At 49.3% G+C, this 26,308-nt stretch overlaps 2 protein-coding genes across 2 annotated transcripts; both read right to left on the bottom strand.

The window, feature by feature from the left end:
• Positions 1-349: 349 nt before the first annotated feature.
• LOC146198885 (uncharacterized) lies at positions 350-16,277 on the bottom strand. Its single transcript, XM_084592672.1, has 3 exons — positions 15,642-16,277; positions 4,240-4,539; positions 350-1,159 (listed from the first exon to the last, which is right to left on the bottom strand). Exons 1-3 carry the CDS (start codon positions 16,206-16,208, stop codon positions 758-760), a joined length of 1,269 nt encoding a protein of 422 aa, XP_084448798.1. The 5' UTR covers positions 16,209-16,277; the 3' UTR covers positions 350-757.
• A 7,299-nt stretch (positions 16,278-23,576) lies between these two features.
• Positions 23,577-25,619, bottom strand: LOC146198886 (uncharacterized). The gene has a single exon (XM_084591999.1). It carries the CDS (start codon positions 25,602-25,604, stop codon positions 23,577-23,579), a length of 2,028 nt encoding a protein of 675 aa, XP_084448125.1. The 5' UTR covers positions 25,605-25,619.
• Between the last annotated feature and the right edge of the window lie 689 nt (positions 25,620-26,308).

Here is a 26,308-nt window from a genome sequence, read left to right on the forward strand (position 1 = left end):
AATGAGATAGTTATGGGCAATCAGCACGAAGTGAAGTACTTTCACTCCCACCTTCATCCCTTCCCTTACGGCGCGGTTCAGGTGTCCACATAGCAAGTGTGACAGATACTGCGCCTTTTTTTTCCTCTGAACCAACCATTATTATTATTATTATTATTATTATTATTATTATTATTATTATTATTATTATTATTATTATTATTATTATTATTATTATTATTATTATTATTATTATTATTATTATTATTATTGACACAATTAAGCGCTGCTCTGGCAGCAGCGCAGCAATAACCACTTTGATTAGGTTCGCCTCCGTGTTCCCCTCACGGGCGCTAAAGGCATTTCATGATTAAGGTAACACATATCTTTATTTACATTTGATGCATGCAATGAAAAAGAGTATATTCGCGTTTGTAGCGCAAGTATGGAAGAGTAAATACTATCTATATGGACATTAGCTAAATCGCTTGTTTTGTTTTTTTAAACAACTGAGTTTGTGGAATGAAAACAATAAATGCTGGATGAAAACAAAAGAATATGCAGATTATTTGTGCCGACCGTAGGGGCGCGCACCCGTCCATTCTTTACATGCACTGATATAGTGCCTAGTATATTCTAGGTACTATAGCACTGGTCTTAATGCCAGAAGAAAGGCTCGAGCTTCCACTCGTTCCTTCCTTACGAATGCGCGCTAAATACATGAACGGCCTTGCGCACCGAGTCGCTTTTCTGGGGAACATGAGACGCACATCGTCGCCTAGCGTAACTCAAAGGGCGGCAGGGTGGCGATCTCCTTCCTCAAGGCCTCGGCGACGGCCTCAAGGGCCGCCTCGGTTAGGGACCACTTGAAAACGTTAGTGGCCAGGTTGACCAGAGCCTCGAGAAGGAAGTCGAAGGCGCCCAGGCCACCAAGGTCCAGCCACACCTGTCCGACGCTGCGCAGCTCGAGGGCCTCGAGCCGCGCAGGCCCCAGCACAGCGGAAGTTGCGCCCTCTACTGGCTGCTGGATGGGCAGCGCCAGGCGCAGGTGCAGGGCCAGGCCTTGCACGGCCAGCGAGGCGTCGCCCGATGGACCCCCGCCCAGAAGCTGCGCCCACCAGCGCCAACTCCCGGTCAGGTTGGCGAAGCCCACGTCTGCCTCCAGCAGCAGGGTGCCGTTCTGTGGAATAGAGGGACAAATGGCTGTGGTTGGAATTTGTGATGCTGCTGAAATCTTATGCCGCTCAAGTACACCGTCAAGGGCCCCTACGATCTGAGGACCTCCTCGAGGAGCCCTCCAACCGATGGCGCCGACTACTTGGCTGCTGCTGCGCCATTAAGCCCCACAACTGTTACTATTGCATGACATCACTGTCAGCCGCCTTGCACCTGTTAGCCACATGCGATTCAGGACTGTAAGATGCAAAAACGCTGACCTCAACGTCATGAAATGGATTGAAACCACTGTGTGGAGAGGCATCTATACCTCTGTGTTCTTAGGCGATCGCTGTGGGAGTGGGAGTGTGCTTACATCGGAGAATTCTGCACATGGCAGAGATATATGGCACTCAGGTTCTAGGTCATTCGAGTTTTAGGTATTTATTCGCTTCTAATTGCCCTGCGTCGTGATCGAAGTCGCATTTTCTGACTCTAAAGGGAACACAAATGAAACAAGACTCAAGGCTTATCGCGCGTCTCTAGATGAAATAAGTCAGAGACAGATGTCGGATCGATTGCTTCAATGTATCAGTGATGGGCTCCGCTAAATTTGTATACATTTTGAACTCGAAAAGACCAGCTGAAAAGTTATTAATTTTTATTGATTAATAAATAGATGAGATGGCAACATTTTAAAGTGGTCTTCCAAAGGCCGGGTGTATAACCCCGAAACCAAAAATATCTTAGTAGACATTTTTTTATTATCTTGGATTTATTGAACTAAAAATTTACCAGGGAGCTGCCAAACATGCATAAAATTTTTCAGCGCCGGCTGGTCGTTAATTCAGTCCCGCCTCATAGCCACCAGTGCAGTTTATGCGACTCTGAGAGTTTGCCGCTAAACCGGTTGTCGTTGCAAACGCTCAAAAGCCTGTGGCTTTTCGGCGAAATCTCCTCAGTATCGCATTCTTGCACTCACGTCAATATCCTTACATCGTTGACGCTTCCGCTGAGCTTACGGGTAACAGTGCCAAACCATTAGAGAAGAGAATAGGCTGCCGAGCGAGGATGGGTGTTCATCAAGTGATGCTTTCTTTTTGGCGTTGTAAATTTGCATATCAGAAATGTCATACCTTATATGTTTTTCATATTGTATACATCCCCCTCTGTGTAATGCCTCTGGTGCTGTCGGTTCCTTGATAAATGAATAAATATCCTAACGTTGCTGCCGCTTGCGGTCGCATTCCACGCGACGCTCGTCAAGTTCTTCCGGGTGTATGGCTTCGAGCGACATGTCTCCCTTCCCACGCAGCCACGCGATGATGACGTGATCATGGACGAGCACGTATATGTACTGCGCGAAATCTAGAAATGAACCGCTAAATGTTTAGCTGTAAAAACATCCCGTATATTCTGACCGGGCGAATGAAGCTCTATAGACTAAGCCCGACCTCTTTTATGGGTGTCGCATTCACCGCCTCGATGTTGAGATGGGAATCGAACACACGGGGCCCTTGCACACCCTGTCTGAAGTCCACTGTCCACTTCGCCGGCCACACAACTATGATGATTCTACTGAGCTCGAAACCGTCACCTGAGAGAAGTGTCGACGGCTACAGGACACGTCCCACGTGGTCTAAATTTATCGTCTTTGAATTTCGTTTTGTATTTTGAGAGGTCTGCACCCTTCCAAAGAACTTTAAGGATCTACAAAAGAAATAACTTGCACCTACCCCCCCCCCCCCCCCCCTCTCGTTTCTTTTTGATAATGAGTGCGGCTCTCTCGATCAAAACCATTTGAGGACGAGGGTATGATGGCTACCATAACGAGGGCACAGAAAGGCAGTGCAAATGACTACACACTTTGGCGCTGCAACGAATACGGAAGTACTTTGGCACTGCAACGAATACGGAAGTAGGCGGACCGGAGAGACGGAAGAGTCGTTTATGTCTTCTCATTTCTTCTGTTCTTCCTTCCATCAACGTATTTGTAGCAGTGTCAAAAGCTGCCTCACATATAGAGCGGAACTTACGGGATCTCCCAGCTCCTCCGAGAATGCTCCGACATGACGTTCGGGGCAGCGACCACGCGTCGTTGACGCGGCCACAACGCAGCCACAGCACGGCTGCGGCAGTGCGCTCTGGGAAGATCAGTCTTCCGGGCCTCTCTCGCGGCCGCTCACGCTGGGAAAGTGTCTTTTCACCAAGCCCGCGATCAACTCATCGTTCTCCTCACCTGTACGGTCGCCGCTACCGATCAGCTCTGCGACTTTGACACATCACCCAACAAGAAAGCCGTGACAATTCCTTTTTGCCACAGACAATAGCTTTCGCCTTTATTTAATTAACCTTGATCCGTCTTAACATTTTTTTCGCTGCGTTTTCTTTGTAACTTGTGCCCTTCCTTACTATATCTGAATACTTGCCTTGTTATCTTTATAGTAGACTTTTATCGCAGTGTTTGTTCATTGCCGTGTTTTTTTTTTTCTGTTATCATTTACCGAGTCGCTTTTTCACTATCGTGTCGTGGCGTTTTTTTTTTGTATTTTTGTTGTGTTTTATAATTATTCAGTGTAATTTGGATTACTATCTATAAATATTCAATCGTTTGTAAAAGAAAGTGACTTTCTTGAACTTATTCCTCAATCACACACCGACACACATACTTAACGGGTTGACTGGCCTAACTTTTATCTGTGTTCTCAAACCTCATAGAGGGACGACGGGTAACCGTAAAGGGGATCCCGCGCCTCTTTAGACCGTAAAGGCGGGGGTTTGTGACAAGCAGTTACCAGCGTATCGCAACATTCAGCATGCGAAATTCTGCGACTGTTTTTTCGTACGTATCGTACCTGGCCAAACTAAGACGGCAGAGCTCGTCTCGGGGCATGAGGAGCTGACAGAATGGTGTCATAGCGTGAGAGAAAAAAGCGCGCGCTTTTTCTTTGAGATTACTGAAAGCGAATGGTCGATCATCTTGTTTGTGTTAAGTTTAGTGGCAAGGGGTGCTTGCAAAATGTCTCGTACATTCGGGAGCACTCGAGAGTTCCGCCAAGCATTATTGTTACTAGTCGTGGTTTTAAAAGCCGACGACGTACGCACCTGGTAGAAGGCGAGCACGTCTCCCGTGCGCCGAATGGTGGACAGCCCGTAGAGCAGGCCGTCCTGCAGCCTCATCTCCCCCTGGACGCGCAGCAGGAGCAGGTCCTGGTCGAAGGCGCGCGCCTGGTCCGGCAGCGCGTACGGGTCAACGGGGCGCAGCTGCTCGGCCGTGCTCTCCAGCAGCGCGTCCACCAGATGCTCGGAGCGCGCCGCCGTCAGGTTGACCGGCACGCGAGACAGCTCCTCGTTGACGCGCCGGCGCAGGTTCTTCTCGATCTCGCCGCGCAGCGACTGCTCGGCCTGCACGCGACACAGCGAGTAAGCACGCTCATCTGCATGCTCCGGCGAGTACCAATGATTCGAGCGCGTGCCGACAAGCGTAGATTCCAAGAGCGGTTGAGCTATAGCAACACCACAGGTCGTGAGCAACACATGTGCGGCCTGACTGAAGCGCGAATACAAAGGCCCTAACGGATCCTCAAGGCAATCAACGCCATGTATTTCAGCAGAGCGGGAACTCTAGAAGCGTTTTGACCTGTAGCTCTGCATCGCGCATTAACACCTCTTCTTGGGATAGTTGGTGCATACTTGAATTGGTGAAAAAAGTTGCGCCGAACGATGCAGACCACAAGAAAGAAAACGAGACACAGACGCTGTGTCTCGCGCCTGTGTCTCGTTTTCGTTCTTATGGTCTGCATGGCTCGGCGCAATTTTTTCATCAATTCAGCTTTGAAATCTTAATCATGCCATTGTACGAATGAGCAGACAGTATTGCCTCCTATTTTCCCTCCAATCTCCCTACGAGAGTCGCCGACATGCTGAACACTGAAAGGCGCACTACTACTGTGGCATCCACACAAGTCGTTTCTACGTGCTGTTACGAGCAGAGTCGAGGAACGGCGAGCCAGCTCTCTCTTCATACATAGTAAATACCGAGTGTTTTATCGAGCACTATTGATAAAATTCCTGCGGCATATGTACGAGAGCGTTACTTTTCTACAGTGATTATGTACCGCTTTTCTAAAGAATTACAGAGGCGTTATAATACTCGTTTCTGGGTCATTTATTGTGTTGTGGACGATCGGTGCATCAACACGATCACTGCGCGTATACAGCGTCTAGTTCCGACCACATTACGTGAAATGCCACCCCGCATCGATTTAGAGGCCACTTTTAACTGAGCCGCATGCCTGAGGGGGCTATAGTAGGGTGCAACGTAAAACAAAAAGAAAGAAAAACAGCCATTGCCAACTATGGTAATTAGTACTAAACAAAATCAGTTCTTAATCACAGACTATGCCAAGCAAGCCGTGCGCATCGAAATTCATCAGCTTTTATTTGGTCTGATGATTAGCTATTTCAATTCAATTTCAATTTTATTATGTCACCATTGAGTACATTCCAGCAATACATACAGGAGGAGGTCCCAGAGTCAGCGACTGTATCAGGACCTCCAATGAATGACAGATAAAGATTACTATACAAGACAGCAATAATTCACAGTAAGATAAATTGAACGTAGACTATAATAAAAATAACATTATTTTGCAACATAAAACAAATATAGGTAACGAGAAAAGCCTTTACAGTGAACTATTTTTTGTCGCGTAGGAATTGTGGCGGTTACTGCAGACTTGGGTTGTATGATTGTATCCGACCATAGGAGTATACTCAGTCTGACTCAGGATCTATGAGGATATCACGGTGGGTTCGATTCACGTCCCACCCTTCCATTTGGAAGATGCTGCCTGTGTTCTCAGCTGTTTCCAACTCGACCATGTCACGTGTTCTCGTGACGTAACGCGCTAATGTCACCTACCGATACTACCTGCCAGAGGCATGTTCGTGATTTTTCTTGACATCCAGGCTTCCAACGTTCGACGCCGTCGATGCAGTTCGAGTTTTTTATTGCGAAAGCAATACTACTCTAGGTTTCGAGCCTTCAGCGTAGCGCGGCGGTAGCCACGTCTTACCCACGTGACGCTGTGACGTCACACCCCACGTGACACTAGGGTGAGAGCTGGGCTCCCAACTCAAGTTGTCGGCGTGGCGCGGTCGGAGCCGCGGCTCATTTGGCAGGAGCTGCCAACTTGGGTCTCTCGTTTCACATATGGGATGGTTATGTCAGAATCAGCCTGCTAGGACCCTGGCATTCACGCTACCCCTAGAGGCCACTATAAGGCACGTTCATAGGTGTTGGTTAAAGCGGGGCTTTATATGGGGGCTGAGGAAGAAGAAAAAGAGAAGAACGCTCGGTCACCCGCAGCTAATGCTTTCGCTCAATATTTGGTTCAGCAGCGTTGAACTCTTGTAATTTTTTTCTGACATGAGGGTATTCCAGAACTTCCACACAGCTGCGGCGTACGTCAGTTACTTAAAACCCCTACTAATGTGACAGCTAATCAGCTAAGGATTTCTTAACCCGCCGTTGTGGCTCAGATTAGGGCGCTTGTCTGCTGAACCTAGGGAAGCGGGATGAAATCTTGGGCGCGGCGGCCGCTTTTTGATGGATGCGAAAAGTAAGGCGCCCATGCATGTTCCGTGCGATGTCAGTGCACTTTAAAGAACCCCAGGTGGTCGAAATTTGCGGAGCCCTCCACTACGTGGCGTCTCTCATAGCTTGAGTATAGACTCAGGCTATCGGGGCTAAATGTCCCTCTCTCTGACATAGCGGTGTCAACGCTCATGCAGAGGACCAAAATTTTCTGAATGTATGACACATGCGACTCTGTGGACGATTGTGTTCGACATGCAAGCTCCTTCGCGGCCAGCTGACGTCCGATTGGCTTACCAAACACGTCAGAAAGCTTCCGCTTGCAGAGGTCCCAACTGATTAGTTCATCCTCGTAGGTCTCTACCCCGACCGTGGGCCTCTAACCCCTCAGGTAGAAAATGACATCAGACAATTTCATGGTCGGGTTCGACCTGTTGCGTGCACTCACGCGCTCGTATGCGAGCCAGTCCTCCACATCAGCACCGTCCACTTCATTGAAGGTTCAGGGATCACGCGGGTGGGCAATGATGATAGCCAGGGTGGAGGACGCCGATCACTGGGCATGGCTAAAGAGCCGGGAGACCGCTGCCGAGTTCCGTACTTGCGTAGGCTACCCAGCACCTCCAACGAATAATGTAGAGTAGATGCGCGCACACAAAGAGTGGATGTATTTACAAATATTTACATAGGGGTAGCTGACCACAGCTCAGACGAACAGCTTCTGGCCAGCGGCGCCCAGCACGAACCACACACACTTCGTCGTCCTCGCGTTCCACACACAAGCACGGCACTTTGTCCTCGTCGTTGTCTCTTGACAATATTAACGGGCAGCTTGGAAGCAAAAATACATGGTTCTTCCTCCGCCACTTGCTCGACCCCACACAGACAAAATGCACACGAGACCGGCTCATGAGACCGCAGCGGGACCTGACGGAGTGTTGAACAAAACGGTCAGAAACCTAGACCACACGTCTCTCGCGGCCCTGACGGAACTAATGAATACCTACTGTAGGGAAGGCGAGATCCCTCAGGAATGGAGGCACGCGCGAGTGACCTTTTCGCTAAACCGGGCAAGAAACTCGATCGATAATCTGCGGCCCATCTCCCTCACGTCTTGCATCAGAGAGCTAATGGAACATGTCATCCTTAACCTACTTCAAAATTACGCGGAGAACTGCGACCCATGCAGCAGGCAGTCGACATAATCGAAACTTACGCGTCGGGAGCGGGCCTTGAATGCTCACACCCGAAATCGGAACTGCTGGTTTTCAGGGCCATGCCGCGCGGAAGAAACGCAAACCAAGCCCCGCCGACCCCTCTGAATGTATGTGTGAGAGAACTACCGGTCAGAGAGTTCCAAACCATAAGCATACTGGGCATGTACATACAGAACAATCGCAAAAACACGGAAACAATCAACATACTGTCACGATCAGTCATACTGTACGGTTCATTAGACGGATCGCCAACAAACGAAAAGGCATGAAAGAAAAATATCTTTGTCGACCCCTATCCCTCAAGCCGACTCTCTTCGCATTCTTGGCCTAAACATCCCGAAAGATAAATCAGGGTCTGCAACACTCCCGAGACTTCAGACTACTGTTACTCAAGTGGCGCACCTGGTCCGCCGCGTGGCCAGCTGAAGACACGGTATGAAAGAACAAGATACCGTCCGCATCATCCAGGCTCTCGTCATAAGCCGCATAACATACGGAACACCATATTTAGATCTAAAGAAAGCAGAAGTGGAAAAACTCAACACTCTCATCCGTAAAACCATCAAAATCGCCATCGGTATAGCCGAACGTGCATCTACGCAACGCCTCCTCCATCTCGGCCTTCATAACACGTGGGAGGAGCTTGCCGAGGCCCACAAAGTAAATCAATTGGAACGCTTAAAGCTAACAGAACCTGGGCGTACAACCCTCAAGAAACTGGGATACAGAGAAGGCTTAGAACAAAAAAAAAAAAAAAACAAGCAGCGCATCCCGGACGCAATCTGCTCATACATCACCGTAGCCCCCATCCCGCGAAATATGCATCCTACATACAACAAAGACCGGCGCTTGGCAAGACCGGCGCCTGGCAAGAGTTCAGGTCCTGAGCAAAGCGCACGGAACAAATCCGGAAACGAGATACACTGATACAGCAAAATACCCGGGAAAACAAGCCCACTCCATTAGCGTCATGGATTCCACATTTACAGAAAAGACATCTGCAACGATTCCAACAATTGACACTGACGCAGCCGAAGAGGCCGCAATTGCATTGGCGGTCTCGACGAGCAAAGAACACTTCGTCATTCTCACTGATTCACAGTCTGCATGCAACTACCAAAAGGGAATAATTACCAGCACAGCACTTCAAATCCTCCGTCGCACCACAACTCATCACCTCCCAGATACCTACATCATATGGACTCCGGGACACACTCACTTGGAAGGAAACGGGGCCGCCAACGCCTCAGCCCAAGGATATGCTAACCGGGCACCACTTCCAGAGGGATTTCGGAGAACACAGGATGTACCCAAGGAATATACTGACATCCTCCTGCATTACAGACTTGACAGAAGAAAATATTCCCCACCCCACAAGAAACTAACCAAAGAAGCAGTCACCCTCCGAGAAATCCAAACCAACATCCACGTCCACGGCACCTTACTACAGAGAATCTCGCCCACCACCTACAGATATGAATGCGCATTTTGCAACGTACCAAACACCCTGCAACATATGGTGTGGGGATGCAAGGGACAAAATGGTACTATAACCATCATTGCCATAACCGAGGAGCTGTGGGAGACTCAGCTGTCAAGCCCCAGCCTGGAGGATCAGCGTAGTCTGGTCAGCGCGGACTCGGGAGATGGCTCGTGTCCACGGCTTCCCTTGACTGAGGAGGCTGTCCACCTAGGGCTGAATATTTCACGCCTGCTCATAATAAATGTTTCTCTCTCTTTGTCGATTAGTCTACACTTTCTTACTGAGCGAGATTGTTGCTACCTCCCGTACTTGCAATTGCAATTCGCGGAGGGAATGAAAGTCTAGGGCTTAATCCGCCAGGCTGCCCTTGGGCTGCCGCACAGAACGTCTACGAAAAGGTTGCTGACCCTTTGGGCTCACAACATGCTCTCGAAGAGGTGTGAGGCATACTTTGTCTCCCAGCTCGGACGACTCACCAGTACGAACGCGGGAAGGACCATCTTATACAGACTACACATGTGAGGACAACTGCCAGATAGGGACGCGAAAACACAGCTACCTACACACATTAGCTAGGACAGCTCTCTTCATTAAGCCCTTACCCAAGAATATGCTCCGCACGCACCATGAAGGTCGACGCATAGTGAGGGCTCGCGCCCTACATGCCGTTAAGTACGGCCGACACGCCAATGCAGCGTACGTTGACGCGGCGGAATATCAGCAAACCCCAACACGCGTTCGCACTGGCCGCGGTGAATAGGAATGGTTCCCCGTTTGGCGGCCGCATCGATCGCAACCACCTCCTCCGAGACGGCGGAGAAAACGGTCATAACCTTAGCTATAGCAAACACGTCCGCTGATATTATATTCACTGATTATAAAACAGCCACTGGCAATTTCGCGAGGGGCCGCATCACATCTACCTCCCTCCGCATCTTTCAAAACACCCCTGTTACAGCTTGAGAAATTGAACTGATCTGGGTCCCGACCCACTCGTCTAATCCGGGGAATGCGCAAGCTCGATGTTTAGTCGACCGAGGAGTGAGCGCACGCTCCGACCCGAATTTCACGAGACGTACGGGTTCATTTATTTTCGTGATATCACCCACCACATCAGGCTGGAAAGGTGCACATATCCCCTACCCCACAAATCCTTAACGCGGGAAGTTACATGACACCGACAGCAAACACGTTCTCTCCTAAACCCGGCGGTGCTTGCCCTCATGTAACCAGGCCAGTTCAACCCAAACTCCAATAAATTCGGCGAAAGAGCGACATACGACCATATTTTCTGGAACGGCGCAAATGATCCGCCTGCGGCGGCATTACAACTCTCTTCTCCCAAGCGGTGGGAAGCCGTGCAGGTCAGCTTGGACCCGAATATCCAAATACGGGCCATCGAGCGGGCTAATGAGGTGGCTGCCAGCCATGGGCTAGCAGCCATCTAGTACGTCTCCCCTTAGACCTGCATTAGCGACGAAATAAAACTTTTGCAATCCAATCCAAGCTTTATTCTTTATTTTCTCTAATGTCCGCACGAGGCAGCGGAGCGGGCCCGCATGCATTCTCTTTTCCTTCTTCCTACAGTCGCAACAACTGACGTCGCACAACTGTGTCGGTACTCCGACACAGTTGTCGGGCATCTTAACCACTGCGCCACCGCGGCGGGGGTGATTCCGCCCAGTAAGACCGAATCCACGAAAGAGTTCGCTTTCGTGACTCTCCCCTGATGGGGCTGGGACAGGTAGGTCACCGCCGCTTGCGGCGGGGGCTAGCCTGCCACCGAATTTTTATCTGTTGTAGGCCGTCATTGCACCCATCACCTTCGGTGGTGGTGGATGACGGCTGTTGTTGCGACGCGCGTCTTTCTCTCCCTCTTCCTTTTCTTCCTTCTCTATTTTCTCTTCTGTCTGCACGAGGCAGCGTAGGTGGCTCAGCTACAGAGCCATGCAATGGCAGGCCCGTGCATTTTCTTTTTCTTCTTCCTACAGCCACTACAACAACAAGAGTTCGCTTTCTCTCTCAGCGCCTCGCTCCATTGGCCGTGTGTCGCCACCACTGGCGGTGACGTCATTCCACGAAGGCGGGACCACGGATTTCGTTGACATCACGAAACATGTCAATCAAATGAAAGCGAACGCGTTCGGTCGCTGTGTGTGGAACTCGGTAAGCGGCGTTCGCTTCAGCGCGAGAATCATGCCGTGTGTGCCCCCCGTCGCCCCGCTGGTCCCTCGATAACCCCGCTGTTCGCTATGCTCAGCGAATGTGATCAGCGACTTCGGCGGTCGCGCGCACATGACGATCCTTTCGACATGCCTGACGATGGCTTCCGAAGGCACTTCAGACTGTCGAAGGGGCTTGTACGCCGGCTATGAGAAGAGCTAAAACCCCAGCTTGGCCAAACGAGGAAAAGCGCGCTCACAACAGAGCGGAAAGTATTCTGCGCTCCGCGGTTCTTCGCTACCAGAGGCTTCCAGGCGGCAGTCGGCAGCGAGGCAACTATATACGGCTCCCGCAGTCGTCGGTGATCCGGACGATTTTGGCCGTCGCTCAGGCAATCGTGCGTGTCGGCACGGAGAAAAAATTAGCTGTGGCTTAGCTCTGGTTAAGCCTGAGTGATTCCGAAAGCAATACCTTCCTGGCTGCGCTTGGCTCTGCTGGTGGTTTGGCATGGCTTCGCCTTTTGTGCAACTAAAGGGCTTACTCTGGACACAACATGGTTTCTACTGTTTGTTTATTCCAATGAACACGCTTTGGTGGTCTGTAAAGTAGTGACTCTTGGTCTGAACACTGGTAATTACATAGTCGTCCGAATGTCTATATTACATCACCAAGTCTAGACTGCTACAACGCGCCTGCGGCGCCCCGTATAGCCCCGTTTATCATCTCCTAGCGAGCGCCCTCGCGCGGCGGGCCGAGGAGGCCGTCACGTGGTAGCCGCCACGCCCAGCGAAGGTACGACTACGGCCGAAGAGACGACGAGTTGGGGCCCCTGCTCTCCTCTGGTCGTGACGTCACGCTGTCACGTGGTAGCCGCCGCGCCGAGCGAAGGAACGACTACGGCCGAAGAGACGAGTTGGGGCCCCTGCTCTCCTCTGGTCGTGACGTCACGCTGTCACGTGGTCGTGGGCCGCAGCTGCGCCGGAGCGAAGGAACAACCTCCACCGACGGCAGAAAAGTGCTAGCAGTATTGCTTTCGCAATAAAACTGGGTGTCGTTTCCTTCGACTCCCGAAGAGAAGGTCCGCGCCAAGGCAGAGTTTTTGGAACGTGGTCGCATCCCCGGCGTCGTCGGTAGCGTCGATGGAACTATAATCGCCATCAGTGCATCCGAGATGGGACCGCCCAGAAAAGCCGATTGGCTGTTTTCTGCCCCCTCGTCATCCCCCAGCGTTCATCCCACCATTCTCCCGATGCTTACGCAAGGAGGGATATAACCAAGCTGGCATCACTCAGCTCACGGGCGGCTTTTGCGTTTCGGCTGTCTGAACTGTCTGGAACTGAACTCATGTCTTTTGGCTTAGTGGCCGAGCGCCTATATGTCACTGAACCATCGCACCGAGTTCTTTCGAACTCATGGCCCGCATGAACAAAAACTGACAGACGTATCCGATCCATAAACTTTGTCAAGCGAAGACTGGGCGAACTATAGCCGCGTGTCTTCACAATGATTTGGGGGTGGGCCTCTTCGTATATGAGTTTTGCATTGAATTTCATTAAATGACAAGCACTGTTTATGTATAATGCACAGTAATTCCAGCGTGTATGTTTTGGAATGCGGTTCTTATTGCGCTCTGGGATCTGGGCTTTGGAGAAGTGAAAACGATGACTTCCCTCAACCTTGAGGGAATCTCAAACGTAGGCCAGGTATTTGTGTCCAGCCTATTTTAAGGCAAACGCCTTGCTTCCCTCATAAGGGGCAGAAAGTGTGGACGGGAAGTGCCAACAAAAATACAATGCGATTTCGTATCAAAATGGTGACGCGCAACCCGTCCAGGTGGCGTTTCGCCTCCCAGTGAGTGAGTGAGTGAGTGAGTGAGTGAGTGAGTGAGTGAGTGAGTGAGTGAGTGAGTGAGTGAGTGAGTGAGTGAGTGAGTGAGTGAGTGAGTGAGTGAGTGAGTGAGTGAGTGAGTGAGTGAGTGAGTGAGTGAGTGAGTGAGTGAGTGAGTGAGTGAGTGAGTGAGTGAGTGAGTGAGTGAGTGAGTGAGTGAGTGAGTGAGTGAGTGAGTGAGTGAGTGAGTGAGTGAGTGAGTGAGTGAGTGAGTCAACTTTACTGTCCGACAGAAAAGGCTTTTTTCTACCCCAGGTTCTCCCCTCTAGAGGAGAGGCGCCTTGGGGCAGGTGAGAATCCGCTTCAGATGCTGGCCGAAATCCCCTGTATCTCGGCGGCCTCTTCAGCCAGTAGAACAGCTAGCAGCTAGTTTTTCGGGATTGGGCTTTCCAGCAAAGCCTCCCAGGCTTCTGTACTATTGAATATTGTTTGCCCTGCCTGGGGAATACAAACACTCCCATATTATGTGGTTCTGGGTACCCCTCTGTCCGTAAACCCTGCAGCTCTCATCTTCAAAATCTGGGAATATATATTTGTTTAAGACCGGATTTGAATAAACCTCCGCTTGCAGACGCCCCCATGCCGTCATCTGTTTTCCATCTAGAGTCTTGTCTGGAGGAGGTAGTTTCAGACGCTGCCTTCTGTAATATTGCGTCACATCATAAGATAGCTAGCAGATGCCCTTCTCTGTTGTAGCCTTCCTCAGCTTGCTCATTCCTACCTGCTCGGCTTTAGAGATCTCGAGCCAGGTTGTGAGCAGCCTCGTTGCCACTAACAGATTCGTGCGCCGGGGTCCAAATGTGATTAATTGTCCTATCCAATTCTTTTTGCCTTGGAATTTTGAGTGCCATGGGAGATATCCTACCTCTACCAAAATTTTGAATTACAGTTTTGCTGTCGCTCAACACATACGTGGCCTTTGTGCCGACGCAAGCAAGAGCTATTTCAACCTCCTCTGCCACATCGGTATCATCGCTCTTAGCCGATAGTGCCGAGATCGAGCCCCCTCCCCCGTCAACCACTACCGCTAAGGTGCCTTCCCTCCTTTTTCCGCCCGCCGCATCTACAAATGCGACCTGCTCCCTCGGCTTCTTTGAATATATGCATTCCAGAACCTCAGCCCTTTTCTGCCTTCTCTCTTTATTGTATTCCGGGTGCATGTTTCTCGGCAATGGGGGGGGACTCGAATACACTCTCGTGTCTTCCCTCCTATGTTGGCCTGCATGCCCCTCCTAACCGGATTCAGCCCCGTTTTTTTTTTTTTCAAAATTACCCTCCCTACTCTTGTGGTGCTGAGCCTTTCTAGATGCGAGACATTTACCGCCTCAATCAGTTCCGCCAAAGTATTATGCATTCCCATAGCCAACAACCTCACTGTGGACGCCGTCATAGGCAGCCCCAAAGCCCTCTTGGTACACCTTCTCATAAGCGCATCAATTTTCCACCTTTCTGCCGCCTTTAAGTTCAAGTAAGGCGTCGCATAGCTCACTCTACTCATAATAAAGGTTTGAACCAATTTAATCAATTTGTTCTCCCTAAGACCCCCTTTCTTACTTGATATTCTCCTATGGGGACCCAAAGTCTGCATGGCATATAGCCTTCCACCTTTTTGATGGTAACATCATTATGGCCATTCGCCTACAGTGTAAGCCCAGGAACCTAATAGTCTCCACCACCTCCGGAACCTGCATCCCACCTACCAGAATTTGAATTCTTGAAGGCTGTTTACTTCTATGCGCCTTGTCCTTGTATAAGAATAATTCTCACTTTTCCGGAGAGCACTCCAGGCCTCTTTCCGCCGCGTATGCTACAATCTAGTCTAGTATAGGAGATACCATGTGTACCTCCAGTTGTATGCAATTCATTGTATAGGTGTTGGTCTCTCCCCCAAATAAAAACAAACAAACTAACTAAATGCGTTCCATACTTTGCCAAACTCTCGGTCTGCACGCCAAACAGTAATTTCGCACGTCTTAATCGGCTGAAGTGGATTGAAGCCCAGGTTATTTTTTTTAGAAAGGATGCCCGCATGAAGAGAAAGGAGAAGCTGTACGATCGCTGTGGCAGTTTCACATCAGGTCTACTGTCATCGAAACGCAGCCGCGACGATCTTAGCGGAACGTCATTTACGTATAAATATGTACTTAAATGTATATACCTGCTTGAAGACGGTCCCGCTGATCTGGTTTAGTAGCGAGTTGCTGAATGTAGACCAGCGGCCTCCGCCCATCAGGTTTTCCATGTGCAGCTGTATGTCACCCACTTCGAGCTTGGCACTCACGGCGCGCACCCAAGGACCACCGTTGGGTCCTCTCTCCACCTCGGCGTTGGCCGACGCCACGGCGTCGGTGGCATTCATCCAGAAGGTGCCATTTCCGTGGATTGCGAAGATCGAGACGTCTCCGCTCAGCACATATTGTCCCTGCAGCGAGACGATGTCGGTGCGCGTGGCCACCTCGACCGTCTGGCCGGTCAGGTTGGCCGTGGCCCGCTCGAGCTGTGTGGCCGACAGCCCGTGCAGCTGCAGGTCCCAGAAACGGCCGCGCACCGTCACCAACGAGGAGCGCGTCGAGACGTTGAACTCAGGCACGGGCAGTGGGTCCTGAAGATACCGGTCCAGGGACACGGATCCGACCTTTGCCTGCCAGGGGTGCAACAGCAGGAGGAGCACCGGAACGACGTGTCCGCACGCACCGAGCCGAGCGACGGCGCGCGGCCCCGCCATCGTCTTCTGTCGGGATATGTGACGACTGCTGCAAGCTCGAGCTGATAGGACCGGTGCGTCGTCTGTGTGTGTGTGTACACGGCTCTGGAGGCGTCGTGTGAGATTGCTGTGGACCACCGCCAGCGTCGGCTCAAGTTTCGGCCGTTGTTGAGCGCGGTCCCGCCAACCTCGCGCTCTATCATTTTCTCCCTGCTCTCTCGCCTAGCGTTGCACGCGCTCCAGGAGCAAACACAGCGCTATTCTGCACGCTCTGCAGAGCGCCTGCGCGTGTGCGCGCGCCAGCTCTGTTCCTTCAAGAGGCCTGTGAAAAACCGGGCCACACTGACTTGGGCTCTCCGGGTTGGCCTCGTGTTTTTGGCTGTACACGCCCTCCTCAAAGATTGTTGTCAGCTGCCGTGGTCCTGTCTATTTGTTTTCGCTGCCTCGGAAGGATACAGCACCGTGTAGGTACAGGTCGTCTTCGACGCCTCTGGATTCCTAGCTGCGTAAGCACATGCGTTCTCGTGGGCCGGGGCGTCTTGTGGCTTCCGGTCTCCGGCAGCTTGCGGGGGATCGTGTTTGTTTCTGCGTCATGGTGGTCGCCTCGTTTCCTCGCTTTGGCCTCAAACCTTGCCGCCGTGGGTAGCGGTCTTCGCGGGCGCACATGCGTATACACTTTTTTCCGCTGTGTCGCTGAAATTTCGTACTCACGAGCTCAGCTATAGTGCGTGTTGACGAACGCTTTGTGTAAGTGAAGATACCGGTCTGAGTGTTCACCAGAAACTTCCAACTCGGTTTTTACGACTTTGGGAAGATACTGTTCCGTTTTAAATGCTTTGATACGTGCTCATATCGAGACGATTAATTAAATAATGCAATTTTTCAAAGGCTTATCTTCATTTTTTCTCAAATCAGCACTTTTAAATCCCATGTTCACTTTATCTTATAAATTACAAAGCGTAAGCGAACAGAATTTTCCGCAGGTTTCAACTGATGTATTTTTACATGAGCAGGACTAGAATGAATAGCGCAAGTCAACTTGTAATTTACAGTGATTAAAATCATTCCTGGATGGCAACTTTATGGCATCAAGGAAAACAAAAATGCGCAATAAATATATTTTCAAACGGATAATTCTTGTTAAGGTTGCGTAATCTTGGAAACTGAATTTCACTGAAGTATTCCTTCCGAAAAAAATGTTTTTGCTCACGTGCCGACTATTTGAATAAGAAAATAAGAAAAAATTGGTTGCATAGCCAGAAATATTCAAATGAAGTACGAAGCGAGGTATAATCACTCATCCTATTTCAGAATCTTTCATTTGGGGTATTCATATGACGCATAAACGAAACCGCGTGATAATCTTCGATGTTTTCTGGTTCAGTGAAAAAAGTAAAATAATATTTCTGCTTAAGAAAGTTTCATATAAACGCCGTTAACATTTGAGCCTCGATGATTTTTTTTCCGCTCTCACATTTTGCTGCATTCTAAACGTACTTAAAATTGGTCGGTGCAATGCTTTTTAAAGAAATTACATCCAAATTTCGCAAGAAGTGACTATTTCCTGATATTCAGACCTAAACGAACAATCAAAGCCCTCCAGATAAAAATGCGTGAGATGGCCGCTCATTATACGCGCCCAACTTCTTATATTGTAAATGTAAATTTTAACTAAATTATTTTTTTTTTTGTAATGCGAAAGAAAATGTTTGACCTCTATATAACTAGCCGCACCAGCAAGCATACGTGTGTCTTTACTGCAGACCACGTACTATAGTGCTCAGTATGATCATGCAACGCACGAGGTACGCGTGGTAGGAGATCGATCAGTTCCCGAAGCAGTGCGAGGCCTGTTGGTGGTAGACGTAGATGGAGTTAGCGGCCGATGCGAGCACTGATTATTTGTTGCGTTGCGTGCTCTTTGCGAAAGGGTATCGCAGCGCCAAAGAGTCAAAATCGCGGACATAGAAAAGGCTCCGTCCGAGATCATCCCGAGCAAGCTTTCATGATGGCAGGGTGGAATCACTGTTTTATTGAAAGTAAACGCCTGGTTTTAGCTAAAAACTTCGTGTTAATTGACGTAAGACAAAGAACCAATGAAAAATTGGAGATCTTCGCACATTCGTCTGCAAACTTCATCCACGCAAAGAACCGCACACGATCGTCGCCCGTCTCGAATTCGTTTGTTTGTTTGTTTGTTTGTTTGTTTGTTTGTTTGTTTGTTTGTTTGTTTTGCGATGTCAGGATCGCTAGTACTAAGTATCCTTGTACGTGAGAAAAGTCATAAAAGTGTGAGCATGTCCCGGATGTTTGGGAAGCAAGGCATTGCAAAATAATGGCATGACGCTGAAACCTAAAATGGTTTGCGATGGTTTCACTTTCGACTGTATAGACAGCAGACTGCTCAAATTTCAATTCAAGAAGCTCAATCCTAGTGCCATTGACGTGTGGCCACCCGACTTCAGTTGAGCAGGCAACGCCCTTGCGAGTACATCTATGAGCAGACTTATTTTGAGCTCTGTCGAGCGGGTGTGGCGCAGAACAAATGTCCTAGTGCGCAACTTCTGCGCACTAGGAACAAATGTCCTAGTGCGCAGCTTCCAGACAAGCTTGCTCGTGCACGTAGTAATCGGCGACGTAAACTCGAGACGTGCTTGCGCTCGTGGCGCAACGGTGCAAGTTGTAGACGCTGGCTTCACATTTGTAGTTGAGTCTAGTGGTATACACTTGCCCACGACGCTTTATTTTGCTTCTTGTCCGATGGCTGTTATTTCCTCAGAAGCGCTTCGGCCTTGTGATGCACCACTGTCACAGATTAAAATGCATAGAGAAGCTAAAACAAAATGTCGACAATCAGTTAATTGCGGCTTTAGTTTCGACGAGGCATTCTGCTGGTGTTGGAGGGTGTATCGAGGCCGCTGCTAAATCGACCAGCCACGATTATTTAGAATGAAAACAAAGCTACGACAGAATCCCTCTGAGAAAGAGGTTGTCTCCCTGTAAATCTGACCATCGACGTTGCGACAGGCTTGCCAAAACGCAGTTTCTGCGCTCTCAGAAAACAAGGCGTGATCTATACTTAGAGCGGTAAGTTCACTGACGCCGTGGGAAGTCTGACCTTTTAGTGTAAAGTTGCACCATGTCGGGGAACTAAGTGTGAACATGCGTAAAATAGTCTGTTGAAGGATAATATTATGCATTTTGGTGAAGTGTAAATATATGTATTTTACTGCTAAAGTCGCACTTTTTCGAATATATTTTCAGGCCACGAGAGGTGTGAACATAGTGAACATAAGCATCTCTATAACCTTGGCCCAAAATGGGATAACGTTATCCTGCGTCCAGTAGTGTAAACTCGTACTCACAAGGCATATCGCATGTCGTCATTAATCATTTTAATTAAGCGCTTCAATACAAATTTACACCTTCTAAAAGGGGGCGACGTAATGTTACCATCCAAATGGTCATGTGAGCCCCATTTTCAGTCCATCGTTACTCCTCGCGAGGGGCAATGTTATCCTTGCCCTGTTCTGTGCTACGTACAGGCTCCTCCAATCCAGAACTTTGCAGCTTACCATTCAAAATAGGGTGGGCCCCAAGCAAATGCAGATTTAACTTCCTGCGATTCAGAGCGTCAACCGATGTTCGAGGCCGCGCTGTGCCTTTTGCTCACACTACTTTGTTATCTAGGCAACAGCGGTACTTCTGAGATATATATCCTGCTGGAGTTCCTCTCGCATTGCAACTGGAGAAAGAAACTGGTCCTCAAAGGCAGCTTTTTCTTTCGCATTCGCAAACAATACACGGTAGACACTTCCCTGGAATGACTGTTGAGAATCAATTGTGGCATTGCGTGCCGCATTTTGGCGAGTAAAGTTCACAGCTGTGCAGCTCTCATAGCTTCGGAGTATAGTGTTCTAGTACACTATGCTTCGAAGCAACCCAAATCTAAGGTATACTGCATTTATACATCAGGCATGCTTTTATGTACGCTGAAAAAGAGCATTGCAGAAGTACGTATGGCGAGAAGGAATCGACAGATTTCCAAAGTAGCTCCAGCACTGACGAAGAGGCGCCGGCGCAGCCGCGGCATGGTCCATGTCTGGAGACAACGCTCGTAGTCTCAAAGTATCAATTACTGTTAGGTACTGGCTGTGGTATACCCACCTTTATTGAAAAGCCGCGTTATGACCAGCTACCGTCAGGTCACCAAGTCTGCTTAAGTTTCTAGCATATTGTGTCAGCTTGAGTTGTGTAGAGCGCGGAAAGCAGCGCAGAGAGAGAGAGAGAGAGAGAGAGAGTTTGTGTGTGTGTGTGTGTGTGTGTGTGTGTGTGTGTGTGTGTGTGTGTGTGTGTGTGTGTGTGTGTGTGTGTGTGTGTGTGTGTGTGTGTGTGTGTGTGTGTGTGTGTGTGTGTGTGTGTGTGTGTGTGTGTGTGTGTGTGTGTGTGTGCGTGTGTGCGTGTGTGCGTGCGTGCGTGCGTGCGTGCGTGCGTGTGGAAGACGCACACACACAAAGTGGAAGGCATACGCTGGACCTTAAACCTAATCGGTTAAATTTTCATGCGCTGACGTGCGGAAGGCTCTTGCTAAACGCTAAAGATGCCCGAGAAAGAGAAAGAAACAGAAGAATGGAATAGCAGGAAGGCTACTTAGGCGATGCCCAGGCTACCGTACGAGTGCAAAGGGGGATAAACCATAAACGGAGAATAAGGAAAGAAAGCGAAAGATGACTGAGGAAATCGTAGTATATGAAGCTAGGGCGGCGCCGCGCGCTCGTATTCCTTACTGCCGAAACGGTAAAATGCAAATCAATAAAGGAAGATTATTTGCCGTCTGTAATAAAAAAAAAGCAATCAACGCAAAATATAAATCAACAAACATTATATGATTAGAGCGTGCCGTCATAACGTGCTCTTGAGTACTTAATTTTTTTCTTAAAAAATAAGCAAATGGTGAGCCCGAATGCATGAAAACAAAACTTTACATATATTCCTTTTATTAAAATAGAAGCTGTGAATATTTTTGCTTGCTTTTCCCATCGTGGAAAGGCTGTTCAATTCATTATCATTGCAGTGAGTGCATAGTGCAAAAAGGCAGTGTTTAGGGCCGACGTTTAAGACAGTCTTTGGCGATCCGTCGCTGCCTGTCCCATGAAGTTCCTGCACAGCCATCGCACCATATAACTCCTGAGGCTGTACTCACGAACCGATCAGACAGATAATTAGAAAGCATCGCGGTGCTCTCTCAATTTCATGATGGTTTGGTGAGCGCTGTCTTACACATAGATAAAGAGAAGAAAACACGGGACTGGCGCCTTTCTTTCACTTCTTTTCTTTGTCCCTGTGTTAAAGAGCGTCCACCAAACCATCATGAAACTTGCTACAACTCGCCAAACTTTCCCTTCTGTTGCTCTCTGGAACCGCTTGAGTTAGCGGACCGCATTGCTGCGCTTGGCCACAACGGCGCGGATCGATGGTTTATCTGTGAGAGCAAAACATTTGCAACGGAAGGGTAGCTATACGACCGTCGCGCGGCTATAAATTTTCGTCTGCATTATTAATCCTCTAAAAGATTGCATTGCTGAAAAGTACCATTATGATGTCGTTTCAGTGCTTTCTGCAATTACAACAAGATGTCTCAGCTTACTTCACCATCCACCAAACTGTCTACTAAACTACGGTGAGCTAACAGCCGCCTATACTGCACGTCGAATTCGTCATATTTTTTTAGGCGACCGCCTCAAATGGTTCGAAATGTGGCGCCCAACTTTGGTCATTTACAGCAATGGCAGTACATCCTTTACGTAATGAAACATCATTTTGACGTCATCATATAATGTTTATGCATGACGTATTTTGCGCCACACTACGTCAGCCAATCAGCTTTCAGGAGACGGCTCTTGACAGTGAGCAGTTCATTTCAGCCCATTCGTAATACAAGCGTAAGTGCTTCCCTTTATCATCTATACCTCCGTTTTCCCTCAACAATTATAAATACCATCCAGACATCAAGAATAGCGCTGCCAAAAATCAGTTTTCACGCTCACGTCATTTTTGAGTAACCGCAAAAAGTCATTTCGACAGACCGCAATTTCGCGCCACAAATTTGAAACAAGTGACTTTTCTGACAACCAATCTGAGAAACAGCATGGCGCCGAACGGCGGCCAATGTGTCGAAAATAGGGCCCCATAGCTGGTCTCGCCTGGCCTGTGTAAAGACGCGTGAGTCATCTGTGAACATACCTTGACACACTATCCCCCCCCCTATCTATCTTCCCCTCTTTAATCCCCTCATCTCTTTTTCCAGTGTAGGGTAGCCAACCAGGGGCCGAATCCACGAAATAGTTCACTTTGGAACGCGTTCGCTTTGCCGTGACGTCATTTTGACGTATAGGCATAGGCATAGAAGAGGGAACGCAAGCAGCCAACCGGCTTTGACGGGCGTTTCCATCTTGGTTTCTGGTATTTGCAAGAGACCATATGCTACTTTTAGCCCGTTTTAAAGCTGTAAATGAATGTATTTGGCTGCAGTAATGCATATGTATTGATTAGAGCTTACAAAATAAACATACAATTTATTTTGGAAAGGTTTCAACGTTTCTCGCAGCACGCAGAGTAGTTTCCGCTTCCTTGTGTGCCTGCTTGTCCTCGTCCGGCCATGATGCGCTTTTAGCTCTTAGAAAGCCAGAACTGCCTCCGGAAATATCGTCAGGCATGTCGAAACGATTTTCACTTACGCGCGACCGCCGACGACATTCACTGAGCACCGCGAACAACAAAAACTAAGAGGGAATTAGCGACTGAAGTAGTGAAAGGCGAAAGCCTGAGTGCCGCGTTCTGCTATGCAACTGGCATTAATTAGGAATAATTAAATAATTCGTTAAGTACACAATCAAATAATGACCTAATTAGCTAATTAATGAATTACGTCCTCAATTATTAATTGGTAATTGATCATTGAATGGCACATGGCCATATAAGGCACGCATTCGCACATACTGTGGTGGTTCTCTGTGATTGATCGAGACCACTATGACATCATCCCGCCTCGGCCAATCAGAGCCGCCGCAAAAGCGGGGCCCGTTTTGTCCACGCCTGAAAAAAGGGGGCGACGGGAGGGCAGACACGTTCTAGCGCAAATGAACAAGGACGAGAGAGATGTAGACAATACGAGCGGGAGGGACCGGCATGTTTCTCGCGTTGAAGCGAACGCCACTTCCGCGAACGAGTTCGCTTTCAGTTTATTTGCATGTCTTGTGACGTCTACAATATTCGTACATCAAACAGATGTTTCCCGCGTGATTCCTTGCGTGCAATGCTTGCAGCCAGTAGTTACCTCATGTGCACTAAATTCGGAGTAGTAGTAATTCACTTTATTCAGGACTCAAATTAAGCGTCCAACAGGTCGGCTGCCTGTCGTACCAAGGCTAGTTGTTCCTTCGGTGAAGATTCCAGCCAGGCACGCCAGGATACAGGTGGGGGGTATGGATAGTGTGAGGATTGTATGGCGGCAGGACAGAGGAAAAGACAGTGTTCAAGATTCGCGTAGATAGAGGGGCAGTTAGGGAACGAGGGGTCAGCTCGCATGTGATAAAGGGAGAGGCGCGCCGGGATAATGAGGGCATTTGATTGAATTTTACGGAGAACTCTGGCTTGGGGGATAGTGAGGGCTGGGTGGGGCGCCGGAAGACGGGCAAAATCTTCCTTTAGCTGCGTATAATGCTCTTTCAGGATGTGTTTTAGAGCGTATGCCTCGTCACTTGTCGGTGGGCTGACCCAGGGGATCACCGGAGCCCGGTTATGGAAATCGCGGGCGATCTGATTACACAGCTTATTTCCGGCGATCCCTGAATGACCAGGGATCCACTTTAGAGTGACAGTGGCTGGGCGTAAGGCGAACAGGGCCTCATCGAGACTGTCTCGTAAGTCAACGGGTATGGTGCGGTTGTGGATGGATCGAAGAGCGTTTTGTGAGTCCGTGTATATAATGTAGTTGTTTGTGGAGGGCATTTGCATGAATGTCTGAGCGGCGTGCAGGATGGGCGTGATTTCAAGCGTGGTTGAGCAGGGAGGGTTGCTAAAAGGTCCACACGTCTGGCATATGGGGTCCGGAAGATGCGGGGAATGGATGACATATGCGCCGGTGCCAGTGTCTGAAAGGCGTGAGGCGTCTGTGTACGCCACCGTATGAGTAGAGAAAGGAGGGTTGTGGTGGGTAGCTTGTGCCTGTCGACGACCGTCATGTAGCCCCGGCTGCATGTGCCGAGGGATGGGTGCAATCCGGAGGTTAGAAGGGAGTGCATGACCGGGTATGTGGAGAGGAAGATCAATGGGGGGCATTCCAGCCTCCTGCAGAATCCATCGACCCTGTTGCGTGCCGGACAAGCGGGCTAGCTGGCGCTCCCGATGGAGGTTGATGAGCGCAGGAAGAGGCAGGAAAAGGCCTGTTTCGTAGAGTCGTTGGTTGGACGTGTGAACTGGGAGATGTAGTGCGGCTTTGTATAGAGTGTTGAGTGCGGCACTGAGCTTGGTAAGGTGTTGCTGTGTAAGTTTAAGGTAAGGTATGTAGTAGAGGATTTTGTTTAGGGCCAAGGCGTGTGCTAGCTGCGTGGCACGTGACTCGCTTAGTCCAGCATGACGCTTAACTACACGCCGAACCAATTGAGTAACTTGATGACATGTGTTAATGGCCTGTTGAACGGAGGGCGTGCTTTGTTTCGTGTGAAGGTGCATACCGAGAACCCGGCATGAATTGACTCGGGGTATTGGTTGGTTATCGATGTGTAGTGATATGAGTGACTGGGTGGAGCGTTGATATTGTGTATGCGTGAGGAAAAGGAGTTCGGATTTTTCCGGTGCTGGTTGAAGTCCGGTGTGAGAAAGAAAAGAGGAGATGAGGTCAAGGCCTTGCTGTAGCGTGTTCTCGACATCTCCGGGGGACCCGCGGGTGCACCAGAGTGTGATGTCATCAGCGTAAAATATATGATGCAGATCGGGGATGGAGGTGAGCTTTCTGGCTAGTGCAGTCATGCCGATGTTAAAGAGAGTCGGGGAGAGCACAGCACCTTGTGGAGTGCCACGTGTTAGGGCGATTGGTTCAGTAAGAGTATCTTGTAGTCGAAATTGGGCCGTCCTGTTCTGCAAAAAGTTACGGAGATAAGTATATGTGTTATGCCCGCAGTTAGTGTGCTGAATGGAGTCGAGCATGTGATCATGACTGATGTTGTCGAATGCCTTGCGAACGTCAACTGTGACCAAGGCATGTACCTGAGCTGAGGGGGGCTGGAGGAATGTGTGTTCGAGGAGGAGGAAAAGGTCTTGCGTCGAGACGTGAGAACGGAACCCGATTAGGGTGTGAGGAAAGAAGTCGATGGCGTCGAGATGCTTCTGAAAGCGGGTCAGAACCAGCCGTTCCATAGTCTTTCCCACACATGAGGTAAGGGAGATGGGACGAAGGTTTTGGAGAGTAGACGGTTTACCTGATTTCGGAATAAGGACAATGGTCGAGGATTTCCACTCGTCGGGAAAATTGCCCTCAGACCAGTGTTCGTTGATGTAAGAAAGAAGAGTTTCTTTGTCGGGGTCAGGAAGGTTTCGAAGAAGAGTGTAGGTGACGAGGTCCTCACCTGGTGTCGAGGAGCGGGAATTTTGTGCGAGAGCAAAATCAAGCTCGTTGAGAGAGAAGGGTTTGTCGAGATCTGCTTAGGCGCCTGTGTAAGCTGGATAGGTAGATAGAAGAGGTGGAGGAATGTATAGGTTCGATAGAATTTGCTCTAGTTGAGCGGGACCTTGCAGGGACAAAAATTTATCGATAGTGGGGGTGGGGTGGGGTTGGGGACCGAGAAGGGAGCGGAGGAGGTGCCAGGTGGATTTTTGGTGGAGGGTGCCATTGATGCGGTTACAAACTTTATCCCAGTTAGATGCCTCAAGGGTCGAACAGTAGTGTGTTATGTCAGAGTGTAGTCGGTCTAGTGTTTCTTTGAGTTGGAGGTTGTGTGGCTGTTGTCTGATTCTTCTAAGGAGTCGCTTGCGCCGCTTCCACAGGCGGATTAGGTGTGGGTCAGGAGTTACAGTGGGCGCAGAAGACTTTTCTGTCGTAGTTGCAGATTGTCGTGCCGAAT

Source organism: Amblyomma maculatum, chromosome 2 (genome assembly GCF_055883805.1).
Source record: "Amblyomma maculatum isolate TAMU_Amacu chromosome 2, ASM5588380v1, whole genome shotgun sequence".
NCBI lineage: Eukaryota > Metazoa > Arthropoda > Arachnida > Ixodida > Ixodidae > Amblyomma > Amblyomma maculatum.

Excerpts from the sequence above, each read along its gene's own strand:
- LOC146198885 (XM_084592672.1), bottom strand. The coding sequence starts at position 16,208 with ATGGCGGGGCCGCGCGCCGTCGCTCGGCTCGGTGCGTGCGGACACGTC. Across the intron at positions 4,540-15,641 it reads GCGGGACCGTCTTCAAGCAG|GCCGAGCAGTCGCTGCGCGG; the intron begins GTATATACATTT and ends TGTCGCGTGCAG. Across the intron at positions 1,160-4,239 it reads ACGTGCTCGCCTTCTACCAG|AACGGCACCCTGCTGCTGGA; the intron begins GTGCGTACGTCG and ends TCTATTCCACAG.
- LOC146198886 (XM_084591999.1), bottom strand. The coding sequence starts at position 25,604 with ATGGAACGGCTGGTTCTGACCCGCTTTCAGAAGCATCTCGACGCCATC.